The following is a 20425-nucleotide window of genomic DNA, read 5'->3' on the forward strand; positions in this document are numbered from 1 at the left end:
TTTGCTTGCCTTCCTCTTCCTCTTCATGCTCAGCTCCAAGTCACTTCCTTAGGAAGTTGCCTCTGGGCTGCCAGGAGGGCGCAAGTTCAGATTCCCATGGAGGCACACCGCCAGAGGTTCTCCCCAGGACACTCACAGTGGCAGGTATATGAAGCCATGTCATGCCTTGTCCCCTCCAGGCTGTAAGCTCTCCCGTGCCTCCTTCACTGCTGTCCTTAGAACCTGCAGCTGTCAGAGCAGCTACCCAACGAATAAATAAACGTTGGCTTGTCTGGTTAAGCTACAGTGTGCCAGGCTAGTCAATTAAATAGACAAGACCCTCCCCAAGCCTGTTTACCAAATACTGTGCTTAATCTTGTAGGCCATTTAAAGGATGTTGGCAATTTTTTTTTCTACTGGAAGATTAATCTCTGCAATTTTGTTTCATTTGATTATGAATATCAATACTAGCTTATGATGTCCTTTTCTTTTCACTTTAACAAATCTTCATTACTCTTGGAAACCTGTGCTGACTGAACCAGGTTTAAATGAATCATCTTTTGTTTGTAAAAGACCGAGTCATAAATAGGCAGAATCAACCCATGCTTTTATTTCCATTGCATATAAAAATTTCATATGAAGGTATTGATGTACAGTACTATCCCCATGGGCTGTAAGAGAGGCTAAGAAACCACTAAAAGAATCATCATTTATAATGCTCACACACAATTTACCATTCTGAAAACATTATCTAAGGAAATAAAATAAAAAACAACTAAAATCAGGAAGGATGTGTTTTTGTAATTATAGTGTCCCCTTTGTACTGTTTAAAAAACAAAAGTAATCAAATTCCTTTGGGCCAGGGCTGCTAAAATCTACAGTTTGTGTCAAAAAAAGAAAACAAAATAACAGGAGGCTCATTTTTCCTAAAAAGAGGATCTTTCCTTTCTCTAAGTCACATCTTCTGAGGGCTGGGCAGTAGTGGAAGGTTTCATCCTCCACTGTGAATGTGTTGGCATTGGGAGCTGGCCATTGGGAAAGGCTGCATTTTTAAAAATTCTAAAGCAATAGAAGTTTTGCAGAAACCAATTCTAGAGAATGATAAATCCTTTATGCCATGTCATTTGGTATCGTATAAAACATACCTTGTACGTCGTACATATGGACTCACATATTAAAAATTTGGTTGATTTCAGTTGAAGAAAATTTCCAGGGTTAAAAAAAAATGACCTTTTTGGTTTTATATAGTCTCTTAACATGACAGGGAGCTGATGAATAAATGACTAACCAGCATTCGAGACCTTTTGCTCTAGTTTCAAATCAAGTTCATTTGCCTATGTGCTCTAGAAGCCAAAAATACTTCTTATAATCCGGGACAAGAATGTATTTCCCCAGTAGTGTTTGAAAGTAGAAAACAAATGTGGCTAAACTCAAGTAGCTCCTGATAAACAGATGGGGAAAACCATCACCATGTAAGCAATGCTGCTTCATGGCAAGAAGTACTTAAGCTTGTATCTCAAAAGGGTCTCAGAATCTTCCAGAGGTGGTCTGTGGTTTTGTAAAATCCAGCTACTGCCAGAAAACCAATAGATTCAAAGCTCAGATGTGGAATGCCCAGCCCTAGCCACACAGTAACCTTACTTTCAAATGCAGCAAAACAGAAGAAAATACTGGTTAAAGTTAAGGCACAGCCCTGGGACCAAAGACCTGCAGCTATGTTTTTTTAAACTTATATATCTTTATGTATTTTATAGTTTTTTTCCCTTGAATTTTCCATAAACAAGCTCTAAGGTGACAAGACTATATTACAGGAGAAAAAAAATGTACAAGGAGTATGTATACACACCATTCATTCTCTCACCAAGAGTTTCCAAATATATCAACACCATCCCATCATGGGATGATGTTTTAATAAGAACTGATAATTTACAATTAACATTACAATATGTACATTACAATAAATACATGGTTGTAAACAGACAAACAAGACTGTATTACAGATAAGGTCATTTGGTGAGAAAAAAATGCATGGCACAAAAAAATAAATAATGCATTCAAAAATTATCATAAAGCTTTCTGTGAAATCCATTTCATTCAAGTTTCCACCCCCCCCCCCTTATCTGCAATTTGTTCTATCTACATTATTTTCTTGTGAATTGTAAGTGATGTAAAAGAAAATAAAATCAAAACAGCATTACTGTGTTTAGTAACTTGCAAGCTGAAATGTACTGGTTATATGCAAACTCGGACATCTTTTTCCCACACAGTACCCAGATATTGCATTTTCTTATGGCATTTTAGGAAATGTAAAGCCACTTGTGAGAGGATGCTATTTTTAAAGCGGTGAATGATACTGAAGCACACTTGGGCAAGAGAGGAGAAAAAGGAGGAGGGAGGGAGAGGATCAGCAGATCGTACAGTGCATTAGTCCCTGACTCTTGGATAGTACGCACTTTCTACAATTTGATTGTCAATCAGTGGGTACCCTCACAGCAGGTGACCATTAACACCCAACAAATGGGGGGTGGGGGGAAGCCTCTCTTTTTAGTGCAGTTATAAACCCTTTCAGGTCTGGATTTGTTTGTGACATATTGCTGCTTTAATTTTTTTTCCTCATTATTAAGATTCTAGGCACTCTGTGGGGAAAATACCAAGTATTAGGGAGAGGAGGGAATGAGACTATTTTGGAAAAAGGAATAAACCCTAGATTCTTTGTCATTTCTTCTAGGCCTCCATCAGGGATAAATGAAATTAAAACAGGTTGCCAGGAGTTCTTGTGAGACTGTTTGGACAAATATAGGACTTTGTCCCAAAGGTTACTGTCTGATCTTTACAGGGAAAGGAGGGTGGAGATCGGAACGTTAAGAATCAGTTGATTCCTATTCTGCTCTGTGTAAAAGCTTTCCATCAGGGGATCTCAGGAGATTAAAGCAGGAGCTATCTTCAGTGAGGGTCATTTTCCTGGCTGACGACTTTGCTATTCATCCCTAGAAGGCTCCCTGCCTTCCCAAATATCAATGCTTTTCAGCGTTATGCTTTTCCTTCACTGATTATTTTCCATTTAGTCAGACACCCCCTTTAGTTCTACGTCAATTCTTAGATATCAATTTGAAAGTGACTATTTGGGTGCCAATCTTTTCCCAAAGAAGGTACTCACTTTGTGAAGAGTTACAATGGAAAAAAAGTCCAAAGTAAATAAATGCCCCAAGATGCCAACTGATGACAAATACTGGAAATTAATCCCTAAAACTGCAATAGTTCTTGGTGCCAAATTCAGCCAAAAGCGCTCTCTTTCTTTACTTCAGCAGAATCTTTTTACCCAACCCAGTATTTTTAGGAGGGCATTATATTACCAAACCACAGGTGCCAGTGGCATCATGAATGGCTTTCCCTCAGGATATTTAAAGATTCTCTATAAGACGTACTAATGAACCAATGATAACTAATAAAGCAATTTCTACATACTACTTGTCCATTAGGGAAGGGTAGTTGCTACATTTAAAATCACTTCTCCAGAATATTCCTTATATAGTTCTTACTCCCATGGTAAAATCATGGAAACAAACGCACATTAGTTGTACTGGTGTTTGTTAATATATTCTAATATTGTTAAAACTGCCTAACTACCTGTTAAACTTTCCTCTGTAAATCAAGAGTAAAAGCTAGTCATTCTACATGACCTCACAGTAGAAATGAATGCTAACCCTACCTTGACTATCTGTTTGTTTTTTCCCCCCATCAATCAAAATGGCAATGATATATGTGATAAGACCCTATCTAGTGAAGGTGTACAAACACACGCTAAATGGTAGAGTAGCACAAGGGGCAAAAGTTGTTCATACTATGACTGTGAAAATGATAAAAATGAGCATGACGTATGTGGGCAATTACAAAGACATGCACTTGTGAAATGAGGGTCTACTGACATAGCAAAAAGTTATCAGAAGACACTACATAGGAAAATATCTAAAAAAGACTGACCATTTTAGCTACTGGGTATTTATATATATCTCTCACTTGCTTCAGACAACACCAACAGATGATTGCAAGTCCATGAGGCCTAAGACACGTTAGAAAAAAACGCACATCAAAGTATTACTGAACAAATATTCACTTTGCACACCATGAAGAAAAACAGTAAAGAGCAACTCTGCTTACCTAAAAAGAATGAAACAAAAAAAAAAGTATAATAAATGAAGACCTACAAAAAGAGTTTCCTGCAACATAAAATTTGTCTTTGTTTTAAAATATGGAAGTCATTGGTATATAAAACAAGGAATCACTACAAATCAGTTAATTGCTATGAACTATAAGGTGCAAGTAAAATTCGTAAATTAGATTTATCCAGTGTAGCACAGATTGGTACTGAAAACTTGCAAGTTACTCCTTAGAAAAAAATAACCAGTGGCAGATGAAGTTCTGAACATAGTTTTTTTTTTGTTTTTGTTTTTTAAATATAATACTTCAATACATTTAATAATAAAAGTAAGCTCTACAAAAATTCTGTTTTACATATCATACAAAATATAGAGGTCAGTGCAGCTCACTGAACCACACTATTCAGTCATGTATCCGGAAGACTTGAAATTAGAAAATTATGCAATTTCTGTGGCTCATCTTCCTCCTGGTAACAGATTCACGCTGTGTCCTGTTCCTGACCCATGTGTTGTTTCATCCACTAGTTCACTCTTGTCTGTGAAATACCTTCTTTCTGCTGAAAATATTGCAAACAAATAAAAAGAAAAGAAACCCTAAGTCCTATCAACCTCTGGGCTGTCTGATGAGCCACACGCTCTTGGAAATATTTTGGAATTGATTTTTCTCTGCTTTGTCAGCTTTACCAAGCTGAAATCTTGTTAAAATGCTGTTCGTGAAGATGTCCCCCTTGGTCTGATGATATGGAGGTGAAAAAACTGGTTACAATATTCCTGAGCTCCAGACTGAGTAGTCAAGGTCAGTTTTGTTCAACAAACGTCCTGGCAGATGACAGTGAGGTGTGACCATGGTTGTGGCATGTGACATGCACTTTGGAAACAATTTTTTTTTCTACTAAAAAAAAGAAAAAAGGCATGAGAGTCGTTTGCACTGTTACGTGTCAGGAGAATGATCATCGATGACACAGGCTTCGGGCTGGCTTTCCTCCTCTTCCCCTACTGCTTCTTCTTCCACCTGTTCATCCAGGGGGATCTCGGTCGACTCCGAGTCTTGAGTGCAGAGAGTCTTGGAGTCACTGCAGCTAGTGTCTTCTTCTACTTGACTTCCACTGTCCTTTTCAGTGTCGGACTCGCCATCCTCCTCCAAAGTGAGTTCAAACTGGAACTTCTCAGTCTGACCCGGCCGGCCCTCCTCCTGGTCATCAGGTGCTGGGGAGGGGCTCTGAGGAATTGTGCTCTGGTACCATTCACGATTGTCCTCCAAAGTGTCCAAAATGTCCTGGGCATCAGGATGGACAAGGTCTGCCCATGTCTCCCAGAGAGGATGAACGATATAGTCTATGAAGCCCACCTGGTTAAAAAGAAATCCAGTTTGAGTACAGGACTTGGGACGAAGAAACTATGGAAAGGGTTAACTAGATCCCACAAATATATCTGATTTATATCATTTTATAAATATGACCTAAAATTCAAATAGAAACATAGGAAACATTATGTGGCCTGAAAATACAACATTGAACAGAAGACTACTAACTTTACTTTGGTAAAACAGTCACTGTTTTAGGCGATGGTGAAAATTAGCTTCTAGAACTTTTTATAACCTAAAAATCCTACAGCTGTTGATATGGCAGGGCTTGGCTTGAGGCCCGGACTTCATTTTAGAATAGCCAGGAATAGGTAAATCGAGATAACTAAAGTATTGTCATGTATCCCACATGAATTCATATAGCTGAATTCACTTAAAAAATTCAGATAAATTGTCTCTATGCCTATGAATATACTATGTGAATATAATCATTTGTGGATATAATGCTATAAGAACATAGAAGTGACTATGAATAAAAAGTGAAAAATCCTAAGGATAAAAGAGTCTTTTGAGTTGTAAAGAGTAATGTGCAAGTGAGCTTGCAAACATGAAGTACTCATGTAAAAATCACTAAAACACTGTGTGATGTGGAATGATGGAATCCAACGTTCAGGTTACTGGTTTGTGCGTAATGCGTCACCTGTGATTTCTCCACAGAGGCATTGTGCTTGTCACACATGGGACTTATCTCCATGCCCCGCTCCCTCTCGCGGTCTCCTTGGCGGAAGAACTCCTCCATTATGCGGTCCGTCCACTGGCGGTACAGCTGCAGCGGCTTGGTCGGGTTGCTCAGGTCCGCACAGTGCACCATATTCTGGAGGACCTAAAACAGACAAGTGCATTCTCGACTCAGCACCTGTTCCTTTTTTCCCCTTTTTACTAGAAATTCACATGTAATGACTGCGACACTTAAAAATAGATGTTGTGTAAGGTTCATTCCAAATAGTTCAACCATGATGTGTCTATGTGTGGTTCACACTTATATTAATAGTCCAGAATTATGACACTTCTACTGCATTTAAATACCAAGAGCTGTTTATGTGCGTGGCTGATTAAATTTGGAGCTGCTTAAGTGGCTGGTTTTGTGGGATGTTAGAATTTAAAAAAAAAAAGCATATGCAAATGTAAAGACTAAGCTGGTTAAATTCATAAGTCGAGAGAAAGGAGACATACATTTTATTAAAGCTAGACACACAGACACATAAGAAAATTCAAGTCATGCTTTACCTGAATTCTGTCAGAATAATTATCAAGAAGAAGAACTCCAGAACTGGTCACTTTCTTAGTTTCAACCATTGTTTTCAAATCAGCCAGTAGATTCATGTGTTTTGACATGTCTGTTGCAAGTACCTGAAAGATAAGGAGTATTTAAAAAAATATATTTTTTATTGATATTTTACAGAGAAGAAGGGAGAAGGATAGAGAGTTGGAAACACTGATGTGAGAGAAACATGGATCAGCTGCCTCTTGCATATTCCCTACTGGGGATGTGCCCGCAACCAAGGTACATGCCCTTGACCGGAATCAAACCTGGGACCTTTCAGTCCGCAGGCCGACGATGCTCTACCCACTGAGCCAAACCAGTTTTGGCGACAAGGAGTATTTTATTAAGTAAAAAAAGAATTTGTAAATAAAAGTACTATGCAGAATTTGATAAGAAATGGAAATCTACTCTTCTCTAAACAGCAGCTATGGCAATTCTTCACTGCGTCTTGGGGCAGAATCCTTTCCTCTTTGTTGTCAAGTTTTTTGGAAGCCCAGATATATGTGTGCAATATACAGAAATGTTAGGCACTGATAACCAAGTTTATGACGGAAAAAAAGGCATATCCATGATAAGACATCATTACATATTTTTCCCATTCCTTAGACTAAAAAATGGTTAGTGAATGCTGATGAGCTGATTCAAGATTGCTCAGAGTACTTCAGAAAGAGAATATTCTGGGCAATTTTCTGCTTATCCAAGATAATTCTTTCCCCTGTATATACAAAGCTTAACAGAATGGATTTTTTGATAACCAGAGATTTTCCTGTGTCTCCTAATCACTGTGAATAATATGCATAGAAAAAGTATTAAAATCATGGATGTTTTCTAAATGGCACTCTGATGGAGCCTCCCCCCCTTTTTGAGTGGAAAAAATTCAAGCTATGGTCAGCACCTCTGCTCTTGTTAGTCATCTTTCTGCCTCCACCAGACCAGAGGAGTTCAGAAAATAAAGCTAGAATAATGAGGGTAAGCTATCATTATTCTTTTTAAAAATTTTGTTATTGACGGATTTTAGAGATAGAGAAAAAGAGAAAAACATTGATTTGTTGTTCTATTTATTTATGCATTCATCGGTTGATTCTTGTATGTGCCCCGAATGGGATCAAACCCACAACCTTGGAATATCACAACGATGCTCTAACCAGCTGAGCTACCCATCATTATTTTATTTTATTTTATTAAAATATATTTCGATTGATTTCAGAGAAGAAGGGAGAGGGAGAGATAGAAACATCAATGATGAGAGAGAATAATTGATTGGCTGCCTCCTGCACGCCCCTATTGGGGATTGAGCCCACAACCTGGGCATGTATCCTTGTGACCAGGTATTGAATCTGGGACCCTTCAGTCCGCAGGCCGATGTTCTATCCACGGAGCCAAACGGGTTAGGCTATCCATCATTATTTTTAACTTTAAACTACTAGAAGTAGAAAACCTATTACAGAACATCAGGGACAGCTTCTCAAACATAAAGGGGCAGCAATTGGTTTTGAAATATATAGTTCCTTTCATTTAATATTCATTCTTTTTTTCTCTAACAGTTTGCATCACAGCTTTCTTTTTTGCTTTTATCAGCTACTTACAATGTCAATGACCATTTTTCTTAATGATTGTCTTTGCTTTTTGGTCAAATTCTGGAAAATGTCACAGTTTTCTTCTTGAAGCAACTTAAAGCCCACGGCCAAATGATGGTTCTCCAAGACAGAAGAATCGTTGTACATCAAGGCAAGTTCAGAATCTTAAAAGAAAGACGAGAGATAAGAAGATTAGCAAAGCCATTTATTCTAAGTTTATCTTATTCTTCATATGCTGAGATAACTTTTGGTTTAGAGCTCAATTTCCCCTATACATCTCTGCTGGCCTTACCATACATAACAACACCAAGAAGGCAATGTACTAGTTACTGTAACAGTGACAAGAGCAATGAGATCGTGGGAGTGAATTCTAATGTGAATGACATGTGGCAAGTCCTTTCACACCCTGTGTCTCAGCTTTCTCTTTGCTAAAGTGAAAGCAGAACTGAACAGGTAGCTCCTTCCCTCCAGATCTGCCATAGGTCGCTCCATAAGCTCAGCAGAATATGACATTATTCTTAACATTTGCAACGTGTCCAAACCATAAGGTGTGGTATTCCTAAAAAGTGTGCATCACCTACCCAACATTTATATAATGCAAGGATCACATGACTTAGGATTGCTTGTGTTCCGAGAGGGTACAAGAACAGTTTGGAACACAGAGAGAATATTAGATTTGTCCATGCTGTTCTTATTTTCATCCACAGTATAGCTTTGAAGGTAAAGGCTTTATTCATCTTTGCATTTCCTTTTCCAAGTACTGTGGCAGTCATCGTATACAGGTCTAAGCCCTTTTTACCTGAGCACGCCTAGCTTCACGCAGAGCAGCATGTCAGGCTGCCTACGTAACTGCACGGTGACGGTTCTGCCGCTCTCACAACTGCCCTGGGCCTGTGCCCTTTAGGCAGTGAGAGATCCTGCCTCCTTACTAGTTCCTGTAAATACCTTACAGACCAAAGAAATTGGTGCTATTCACTGTTTCCACTTAAGTCCTTGTAAAGACTACAAGTGCATGTGTTTGATCTTTTTACTGACTCATGTACAGAAAATACATTTGGAAATATATATTCTTTTCTAGGAAAGAAATACCCAATACTCCTTACTGAATATTTTGAAGGAGTGAGGGAGGAGAAGTGAGGTTCAAGACATATTTCTACTGTGAAATCTATGACTTCAATAGTACTATAGAAATAGGAATTTACAGTGAAATATTTGTCCCTAACTATGGAAACAGAGATGTCTAAAGTACCAGGCAGTGCGTATGTATGGTATTATTTATTATCTTCCTTTTTCTTTTGACAAAGCAATAGTATTCATATTTTATAGGTTAGTATCTGGTCAATCTGTCTTTTAAAAAGTCTGCAAAAGCATATAATTATGAATATTTATCCATAGACAGTTAAACATATAGAAATAAAAAATTTTTAAACTATAAAGGATCTTAACATGTTATTGTTTCTATAGTAGAATCATATTGAATAATATATACTGAAAGGAAGTCACAATGTTTTCCGAGTGGAAGGCATAATGCATTTTCTAATTAATCTATTATGGTTTTTTAAGGGGCAAATGTGTATGTAGACAAAGGCATTAACAGAAGAACTAACCCAGATTAATCTATATGCCCTGTGAAGAAAGAGAAAAGAAATTCAGGCAACTGAGCCTGAAGAATAAAAGATGAGGAGCTGTTACTTTAAGGAGGAGGCAGATCTGTGGTCTGAACTATAAAACAAAGAACCTGAATTCTACTCAAGGTAAGGATGGTCTTTCACATGAGGGTGGTCTAGGAGCCCTCCCCAGCCTGTCTAGGTAGGCAGTTAGCTCCTGACATGTAACAAGAGTCCAGACTGGCCAGAAAGACCATGAGATGATTCCTAATTAGACTGGCGGGCCTCTACTGCCTCTCTAATCTCTGGGGCTCTTACAGAAAGGTGGTGGTGACTGCTGATTTTTAAATGAATGCATGTTAGCATTTAAGAACCTGTTTCTACTCTTCTTTAGAGCTGAAGATGTATAGTCATGTCTAAGGGGAGTAAGATTTTGTAGTTCTTGAGTGGATTTTGAAGAAGCAGAGGTGTGTACTGGGACTTAGAATCAGCCGGGGGAGCTCCAGAACCTCTCTACCATGCAAAGTGTGCAACCTCATGGCACCTTTGTAGCCTCCTTAAAATAGGGAAGGTGGCTGCCTAACTATGGGTTTATAAATGTGAGGATCAGCAGTCTTTAGGATTCTTTATTACAGGAAATGTAGATTAAACCTTTCGCACTGAACACATTGGCAGCACCAGCTCTGAGGTGCTAAGTGTGCTGGTCTGAGCCACTGATGCTCAATCCATGAAAGAGCAACATAAACTTAATGTATACATAAAAGAGTTTATTGCAAACTAAAAATAATCACATAGTTTTGAGGGTGTCTCACAAAGTGTTTTATTACAAGTTTACAAGTTATTAGAGGGACTCATTATAGCATGCTATGAAGTTAAGATTTATTTGTGCTACTGGCTAGTAGGCCTCTTCTGTTTCTGAAGTACAGTGCTTGCTGGCATGACCCCTAGTCAAACACTAACCAGGGCAACCATTCTCACAATGCCCTGGGCTCTGATCAACCATGAGATATAATACTTCCATTACCAGGTGATGTTGCTGATTCATTCTCTCAGGAATAATATGGCCTCACTACACCCCACCCTCCGGGAAACATTAGCAATCGAAGTTCCTCTGGGAACGATTCACCTCCCAGTGGTCCCACAGAAAAGAGATCATCACAACATTACTGAATAACAAAATTCTTACAAAAACAGGGTTAGTTATCCTTCACCTCAAGCAAGTCATCAGCAACATGACCTTAAACAGACATCCTTGGTCACTGTCACTGTACTTCTAATTCTCCTCTAAATTTCTCCATTATCTGTCTCAGTGGGTCTCAAACTTTGGAAAGCATCAGATTTGTCTGTGAACTGAAGATCAGCTTCAGTTCCAGACTCCACGGTACCCTGATGCTCGCCAGAGCCCTCAAGAGCCAGCCAAAGCCTGTTTGCCCTTTGAGGGTCCATAATGAAGAATAAAGCTGGTCCTCATTTAAAAAAACCTATCAGAATTCTTGGAAACAGTGATTTTATTACCAGTTGTTTTAATTTTTCTTTCTAATCTATTCTTATCTCTAATGTTATGGTACGGGAACCTACAATCCTATATAATAAAAGGCTAATATGCAAGGGAATAGAATTTCTGTAAAGCTAACACCTCTTGCACTGGCCTAGCTCCAGCACCTGAAGATGCCTTCAGAGATTTTCTGACAGCTCAGTGTCAGAGATGCCCCGTATTGAATAGTGTCTACCCCTCCTCATATTCCCAAATTCAGTGATGACTTGTTATGTGATGAAATGTCACCCACCAAGGGGAAAAAAATTCAATGGTTAGAAAATATTAAGTTAAATGAGAAGTTCCTGCTGCCCTTATTAGGAGGTTTAAATAGGCAAGAGCAGGTCTGGGTGTGGTGAAGGAGAAAGGAGTAGTTATAGCCTCTGAAGAGGATGAAGTGCCGACGTACATAAGTGAGGAAGGTTTAACCTTAATTCTGGTCATTTTTCTTTTTTTATATAAAACACAGGGCAAAATATCTACCTCAACTTTTCTGTCAACTTTTACTTGGATTATCCTTGTGTACTAACATGGCAACATATTATTTCTACAGAAGTACTGGAATATGTGTTTTCCAAATAGCATTACACCTCATGGGATATAACAATTTTCAGAACTAAATTACATTAAGACACACTCTCATTAAAATGCATGTTTACACATTCCAAGAGAACTAAATGGCTCTGGAAATACCCCCAAGTACATAAAGACTCTTGTTCTAAAGTGGTAGACAAAAGAAATATCTTCTGCAAAAATAAATTTAACTCTACTTACTTGTATTGATCAGAAACTGATTGGACACACCAGGGTGATCTACATCATGTATTGCACTGGCAAAAATTGCTGCAAGAATCTCCAAATCTGTAAACACAGCCTGGAAAATCAGACAATATAGATAACATCACTATTCTATAATAACACATATTAAGATTTAAACAAATGGAAAATTACTTCCTAGAATTTGATGGAAAACAAAATGAAGTTTCAAAATATATTGTGACTAGTGAGTGACCCTGGGTATGGATTCGTGCACATTGAAAGGAAGTTAATTAGAAGGTGGCCAGTGGGGCGGGACTGGGCTAGAGGGCCGGACACGCCCTGGGGCCAACCTCTGGTGGTTTTGGTCCCTCCCTGGCATCTGTGGAATGAGCTGGGTTCCTCCACAGGTGGAGGGTCCCTTGGCTTGGCCTGTGGGTACTGAGCTGAAACCAGCTCTCCAACATTCCCTGAGGGGTCCTGGAGTGCGAGAGGGCACTCTGCAAAGTTGCTGTCATACAGGGTGTGGAACACAAACACAAGTTTGTGGGGCCGACAGTGTTCCAGCAACAATATAACCCATGTCTGAATGTGGAATTGCATGGTCCCATGAGAAACTGGGCTCCTTCCTCTCTGGTTTCAGGGTGCGTCACCAGAGAACCGCTGCTGCCAAGTCACTATAGCTCAGCAGCTCCTGTGTTGAGCATCTGCCCCCGGGTGGTCAGTGGGCATCATAGCAACTGGTCTGACACAACATATTAGCCTTTTATATATATAGAAGATGTTTTGGGAAGAGTTCTATAGATAATGAATTACTCGTGAACTTTGTAAGTATGATCTTGGAAGAAAATATTTTACCTAATGTTATAATTTATGATACAATTTTTTCCATTGATTAGATATTTTTAAGTATTAAAAAGGAGCATCTGAAATTATTTTTTACTCAAACCAGGGTTTCTCAACTTCAGCGGAATTCACATTTTTGGGCCAGATAATCTCTATTACAAAAGGCACTTTGTATTAAAAGATTTTTAGCAGAATCCCTGGCCTTTACTCATGAGATGTCAGTAGCATGTACCCCCTAGTTGTGGCAGCCAAAAATGTCTCCACATATTACCAAATGCTGGTGGGGAATGGGAGGAGAAGGAAAAGGAATCACTCCCAGTTGAGAACCACTCACTAAATGATGAAATATTAACATAGTTCTATGATGAAAACAATCTGAATTATAAATATATTAGAAAAAAAAATATTTTCCCAAACAATTAAGGAAATAAAATTGCTTAAATAACAATTTAATGAAACAACTTCTTAGGATTTGATAAAATTGAAGTGTTTCCTTCTAATCAATCCTATGAAAAACATCAATGCATTGCTTATATTTTAAAATAATCATCCTTTGACTATAAATGTAAAAGCCATCAGACTACTATTTTGACCAGAAAAACAAACAAACTAAAATTATAGAAGCCTAACAGATGTGCTTTAAGGAATGTCCATTAGGTAATTTCAAGGAAGCAGTGAATCCCAAAATCGCTGGTCAACTTTCTCAAACAAAATCTTCAGACTTTATTTACCACCACATCTTTTACGTTATAACTCAAGATACTTCCAATGAAGCCAATTATTTTCTGCACTGCATTCTCTTTAGTATACAAATTTAAGAGTCCTTTTATGAGTGACAAGTTAGTGTTCTCAGAGTTTTAGGAACCAGATTTACCTCCAAAGCAGGTGTAGATAACAGCACATGTGTTGACTGGACCACGTCTGCAGCATGAATATTGTTGTGGTAGGCCACGTCAGCGTGGTAATGGTCTTCCAGGGTCATAAGGTATGTAACTAAAGTGTCTACTGGAATTTTAAATGTTTTCAATAAATCCCGTTCCTGTAGGAAAAGAAATTCTCTTAACATTTGTCCTTACAACAGGTTTTTCATATAGTGTGTTAACAACAACAACAACAACAAAAACAAAAACACACCAGAAATGGAAATAGCACTCTCACGATATCTAGTGAGGAAATGGAAATCTTTGGGAAGATCCAGGGACTTCAGGGATAAAACCAGAGTTGAGTTGTCCTTCTGAAGCCCAACAGTGCTCAACCCAAGATGTGTAGTGTGAGAAATGAGCTGCCAGTTACAGAAGTGTCTGTGTCCCAAGACCATGAAGTCAGCCTCAGTCTAGCGCCACTAGGTCACATCAACTGAAATGTAACATCCTTTCTAGGGCTGGAATCTGGTGTTCCAGTCCCGGGGGTACCTACAGCCACAACTCGCATTTAAATCCTATGCTGGAGCAGAGGCAGCTCAACAAGAGTGAGGAACCAATATGGAGAAGAGAAGTACACAAAACAGTGAGAAAATTTTCCCACATCATATCTTTTTCCTTAAATGGGAAAAAATTAACAACATTGGTTTATTTGCATTTTACCCACACTTCAACCTTTCTGTATTCTTATTAATCCCTAGGTTAAGGGGCAAATCAGAAAAAAGTCCAATATATGCAAAAGAGGGTGAGTAGTAAAGAAGATACAATGCACGCACAATTCACAGGCTGGACATTAAGGCACAGAATGAGAAGAAAGGTTATAGGAACACATTACCTGAAAGATGGTGTGCATGATAACAGTCAGAGGCCGGTTACCAGACAGCTCTGCTACTCTAAAAACATGAAGACCCCATTTGTTCACCTCTTCTAGTTCCTGGGGTTAAAGAAAGACAGAAAAATTAGAAATCAGAGGTAGAACATGAAACAATGAACCTATTCATGTAAAAATTACTGATTTTAATGAAAAGATTGTTAAACTTAAAAAAAGTGATTCATTTAAAATATAATGGGTGCACCATGTAATCAGGGGGAAACTTTAGGCAGATTCACTTGAACGTACTAAAAACTGAATACCATTGCTTAACCCCGTGCCTTTGACAATACAACATATTTACATACTTTCAATATAAATTTCAAAGCATTTCTTCAATAGATAAAATCCATTCATAAAAACCTTAACTATTCTCCTAAAACTGGAAGATATAATAAATAGATTTCTAACTCTTTAATGTTAAACAATCAAACATAGAAGCAAAAAAGGAAAGAACACACATCACAAACTACCTGTGTGAGTCCATGTATTAATAAAACCCAAATAATTTAGAAAGAGTTGTATAAAGTGTGTTCCTATCTTAAAAAAACACATAGCCCATAAATTAATAACTTATCTATTTACTAAAAGAGAAGGAATAAAATTTCACTAAAAGGCATTGTGCATACTGATGCTCACAATTATCGACATTTCTCTTACCTTGGCAAGGACGTCTTCTTGTTCAGTTTTAACCCCAAACCTCGGGATGCTTGAATTAGTCAAACTGGAACTGTGCATCAACTTCTTGACCCCACTAATCTGAGACATTGGCCTTTTCTTTTTCTCCTTTTCCTTCTGAGTTGGAGAAGGAATTTCCACTTCATGTTGCTTATCTTAAAAATAGAGAAAATATTCTACACTTACTATTAATTCTACCTGAGCTTTTCCTTTTTTTCTTTTTTTTAAAAGCATAACATATATAACTAGACAGGTTTTAATTTATCATTATATATTCCAGGAAACATTTCCAAGTAAAGCTTCAAGAGAAGTTGAATGTTTAAAACTTGATGTGGACTGAGTTTGATACCATTAATAAACAAATAAACAAACAAATAAATAAATCAATCCCAAGGCAGAATAATTAATAGTGTGTGAACCTGACAGTTTACCGAAATGGGTCCTCTGAATGACTTAGATTGCTTTCACTATTTCACATTTCATCATGAACTAGGTGTTATGATATAACAAGGTTTTGCAGGAAGTATAGAGAATCTCCAATATTATCTGATAAATGACTATCAGTTTCACAAAAGCTATTTTCAAATAAAAGACACAGATGTATCTGTACATTCATTCCCTATTTCAAGGGAATGAGCTCCCCTAACTCATCCTTGCACATAGTGTGTGCTCAGTAAGTGTCTGTTGTGCTACTAAGATATTCAGCATTTTGTTTTTAAAGTAAAGCCAAAGCCAAATCAAGGATATGTTCAAGTTGTTGACTCACTGCATTTTATTTTCCTCTGGGAATGGGCGGTGGAAGTGGTGTTGTCCCAGTACACCATACCGTTAGCTATTGTTATCAGTAAGCTTTTCTTTAGCCATTATATTCTATCTGCCTCACCAGTTTACCAGGTGTGGTGTCCATTAGACTATCAACCCACTGAGGGCAGGGACCATTTCTAACATCATTAAATACCTAGTGTCCAGCAGTGACTGGCACTTAACAAGAATTTGTTGAATGCATGTATAGATCTCAAAAATACATTTCACAGTTTAGTACTTTGAAAAAACTAGCAGTATGTAACTTTAATTCAGAAAAACCCCAAAGTCCTGAATAAAACTAAAAGATAAAAAGTGCATTTTGTCTAAAGTTTAGAGGCTTAGAGGCTCAAATTATTAATATAATCAATGGAAACAAATGGAAGTCATAACACTTGTTTGATTTCCAAAATCAGTTGGTGCTTTAATCCACCTCCCAAAACAAACAACTCAAAAGAAAATTTAGAAGTTGCACGTTGTTACTCTCACCTAAGAATGTGTTTGATATATACTCCGACACTTGATTTCCAGATCTACTCATTTCAGAGAGATGGGTGAGCTCCCGATTAAGCATCCTTTTAAACTGAAAAACAGAAAGATAAAAAAAAAGATGAAAATTTAAGTGTAAGAATATAAGCATATGCTAAGATACAGAAAATATGCCCAAAGAATTGTTAAACTGTCCTGACACTTAAAATAATATTTTTTTTTTATTGATTTCAGAGAGGAAGGGAGAGGGGAGAGAGATAAAAACATCAATGATGAGAGAAACCTCCTCTACGATCGAGCCAGGCATGTGCCTATTTTATCCAAAGAAATCCTGGAATTTACGTATCACAATAAAGCCTTTAAAACCAGAATTCTGAGGTGGTATGCTTTCCCGTTCATCAATTGCTTCTCAATGTCTTCCTTTGACTTTCAAAATTGCCCAGTTAGGCCTTTTAAGATGCCTTAATATGTCTCTTAACATATAGGGGGAAAATATTTTTTTATATATATGGAGTAACTATACTATTAGATGTTTGCTCGGAAAAAAGTCATGTATATAGTTGCCCTTACAATTTTGAATTTCACCATAAATTATCATTTAAGTCTGGGGGGGGGGAGACAGTAGTCAGCTTATCATGTAGTAATGTCTAAAATGTAATTCTAATTCAGTATTTAATCTGTTCATTAGAATTAAAAAATCTCTCTTCTCTGCAATGATTCATACCAAGGTGTTCTAACTCAAGATAATCTGGCAAAATTAGTTCCAAAGTCAATCTTAATGATCATCTAAATTAGGTGTAAAAATTTATCACCACAAAGCACTGAGAAGATCAATGAAAAAAATTTCAAAACACTACTGGATATGAGGAATTCTTATTAGCATTATCCTAAGGCCAAAACTGAAGAACTGGCCATACCAATACAAATTCTTCTGGTTGTTAATTTATAGGTATAGGGAGTTGTTCATGCGTGGTTTTTTTTTCTTTCTTTTTTTAAGTAATTGTCTCTGATCATAAAATACATGTGATATGGAAATCTAGAAAGCTATATAGAAAAGTAGAAATCATGTATAGCCAACCTCCCCCCTCCCCCAGCTCAGAGGTAACCATACATAATTAGCTATAATTACTTCTATGCATTTAAAAAATTTGTATGGATGTATATTTTCAAAATTAGCATTATGCAGTATACAAAACATGGATTTCTACTTAGAATAATATATTATGATTTACGGGGAAAAGTAAATTTTGGGGCCTTCTAAGAATATTTATACCCTGGCTGGGTAGTTTCAATTGGTTAGAGTGTCATCCTGATATACCAAGGTTGTAGGTTTAATCTCTGATCAGGGCACATAGAGGAAGCAATCAATGAATGCATAAATAAGTAGAACAACAAATTGATATTGCTTTCTCTCTCTCAACTCAATAAAAAAAATTTAAAAAAGAATACTCAAGACATTTACCATAGTGTTCAAAACATTTCTATCCATGTTTTATAAAGTTGTATTTTTTGAGTAAGTTATAAGCTATCAAATAATTAAATGAGCTAATAGGAAGTGTCTTGTATTTAGTCTAGCACATCATAGATGCTCAACATTATTTGAGCTCTTTCTATATACATGGGCCTTTTATAGTGATTTTTATTACTGCAGGACAAATTTAAGATTTGGATATAGTTACACCTATAAAAGTACATATTTGAATATCTACCTCCTCTACACATTCCAACAAATACATTATTCGTGTAAGAAATGGTCACCATGCTTCAAAATATAATGATAATACCAGGCACCAGGCTAAAAGGTAAGTAAATCCTTGCTTAACAAATAAAATTTACTTTAGAAAAAAATAGTTTTAAAATTTATCTTCTTCCCTTATTTTTTATTCTTTTTGTCTCCATTTGTCCCCCATACCATCTTCCTCTACCCCTCACTTCCCTCCCGCAATTACCAAACTGTTGTTTGTCCATGAGTTCTTTCCCCCTTTTTTTCTCAATCCCTCCACTCACCCCACTCACACCCCCACCTTAACCAGAGCTCTCTGCCTGCTCTTTATCCATGAATCTGTCTCTATTTTGCTTGTTGGTTCAGTTTGTTCATTCAATCCCACACATGAGTGAAATCATATGGTATTTATCTTTCTCTGACTGGCTTATTTCACTTAGCATAATGTTTTCCAGGTCCATTTATGCTGCCACTAGGGTTAAATTTTTCTTCCTTTTTACTGCTGAGTAATATTCCGTTGTGTAAATGTACCATAGAAAAAAATATTTAGGCATTACTCGTTCAAATGGGTCTGTTGATAGCAAATCCTGGCCTCTCCACAATCTACACAGGAACCACAATGTCCACCGCCCTTCATGTAGTTTATTTCTCTCAAGGTACACTTGGGGGCGGGGGCGGGGGAATTAAAAAGTTAGACGGGGACCCAGTTTTTTACAGAATTCCCTTCCAACTTGTAAGCAACCTGGTATAAGGAATATGTTGCCAACGCTAAAGCAGAAAAATGGCACAGTGCCTGCAATTCCCTACACAAATTCTTGAATTTATCTGGAGGAATATAAAGAATGACATATAATTTTCCTGACAGTTTGCTTATATAAATAATCAAAATAAGCCAGTACAGTACACATAATCAAGGCAAAAAATGCCAGTGAAAGTAATCTATTGTACTGACTGATAAATTATAGATTATTCATTCCACTGATTATTTTTATATCATATATATACATCCCAGACTACTCTTCTACTTTTGTTCAAAACCCAAACGCATGGAATAGAGAAACCCTTCAGGTGCTAGAGAGGTGATCTAAGGAAGTCCACCTTTCCTTTTATCAGTTAGAAGAGACAATATTTTAAGCAGACCCCTTTTTTCCTAAGGGAATGGGGAGAGAAATCTAAGACAACTTCAAAGAGTCAATCTAGTTATAACATAAGAGCATTTTCCAAAAGAAATTAAAATTAACTCTTTTTTTTTTTTTTAAATAGATAAAACACTGAGTCCAGGGAGGCTAAAATAATAACCACAAAAATTACCACCAGTGCTTTCACAACTGGGAGTTGATGTTACAATCTGGTTTTGAAGTGTGTCGCTAGATATAAAGAAAATAAACCAGTCAACAATAATTTTTAAATGTAAGGAAAATTTCTCTCACTTTAAAATTGATTAGAATGACTATATAACTATGAGGGGGAAAATAATTTAAAAAGGTAATAAAACATACGCTATATTTTCAATTTACAGATGTAGAAGAGATAAAAGATAGAACTGCTTTTCAAAAGAACTGACTGTAAAACGCAGAAAAATTTAATTGAGCTTTTAGATATTTTTAAAAGTGACCTCTAAATATTTCCTGATGAGTTATTCTAGTTGTTTTTTTATTTAAATAGTCTGAAATAACATACAGATCACTGTTGGAGGAAAAAACGATTTGCAAGTTAATGCTTTCAAATCCTTTGTTCTCACTGTGCACCAGAAAATCTGCGTGCAGCATTTAAAACACAAAGGAAAGTGAAAACGCAGTTGAACTGAATACTCTATTTTGCCTTTTAAACTCCAGTTCCCAAATTTATACTCCACATTTT

General features: G+C 37.1%; 1 protein-coding gene across 6 annotated transcripts in view; it reads right to left on the reverse strand.

Moving 5' to 3' along the window:
• Nucleotides 1-565: 565 nt before the first annotated feature.
• Nucleotides 566-20425, reverse strand: part of PDE4D (phosphodiesterase 4D) — a 1149946-nt gene continuing 1130086 nt past the window's right edge. For all 6 annotated transcript variants that reach the window (XM_036410645.2, XM_036410646.2, XM_036410647.2 and 3 more), the window contains 9 exons: nucleotides 16843-16936; nucleotides 15535-15707; nucleotides 14839-14937; nucleotides 13958-14122; nucleotides 12256-12355; nucleotides 8350-8504; nucleotides 6727-6849; nucleotides 6140-6322; nucleotides 566-5484 (listed from right to left, as the gene is read on the reverse strand). In XM_036410645.2, coding sequence (XP_036266538.1) covers nucleotides 5068-5484; nucleotides 6140-6322; nucleotides 6727-6849; nucleotides 8350-8504; nucleotides 12256-12355; nucleotides 13958-14122; nucleotides 14839-14937; nucleotides 15535-15707; nucleotides 16843-16936 — 1509 coding nt within the window. In that variant the 3' untranslated portion in view covers nucleotides 566-5067. The remainder of the gene's footprint in view (nucleotides 5485-6139; nucleotides 6323-6726; nucleotides 6850-8349; nucleotides 8505-12255; nucleotides 12356-13957; nucleotides 14123-14838; nucleotides 14938-15534; nucleotides 15708-16842; nucleotides 16937-20425) is intronic.

Source organism: Pipistrellus kuhlii, unplaced genomic scaffold (genome assembly GCF_014108245.1).
Source record: "Pipistrellus kuhlii isolate mPipKuh1 unplaced genomic scaffold, mPipKuh1.p scaffold_m20_p_4, whole genome shotgun sequence".
Classification (NCBI taxonomy): domain Eukaryota; kingdom Metazoa; phylum Chordata; class Mammalia; order Chiroptera; family Vespertilionidae; genus Pipistrellus; species Pipistrellus kuhlii.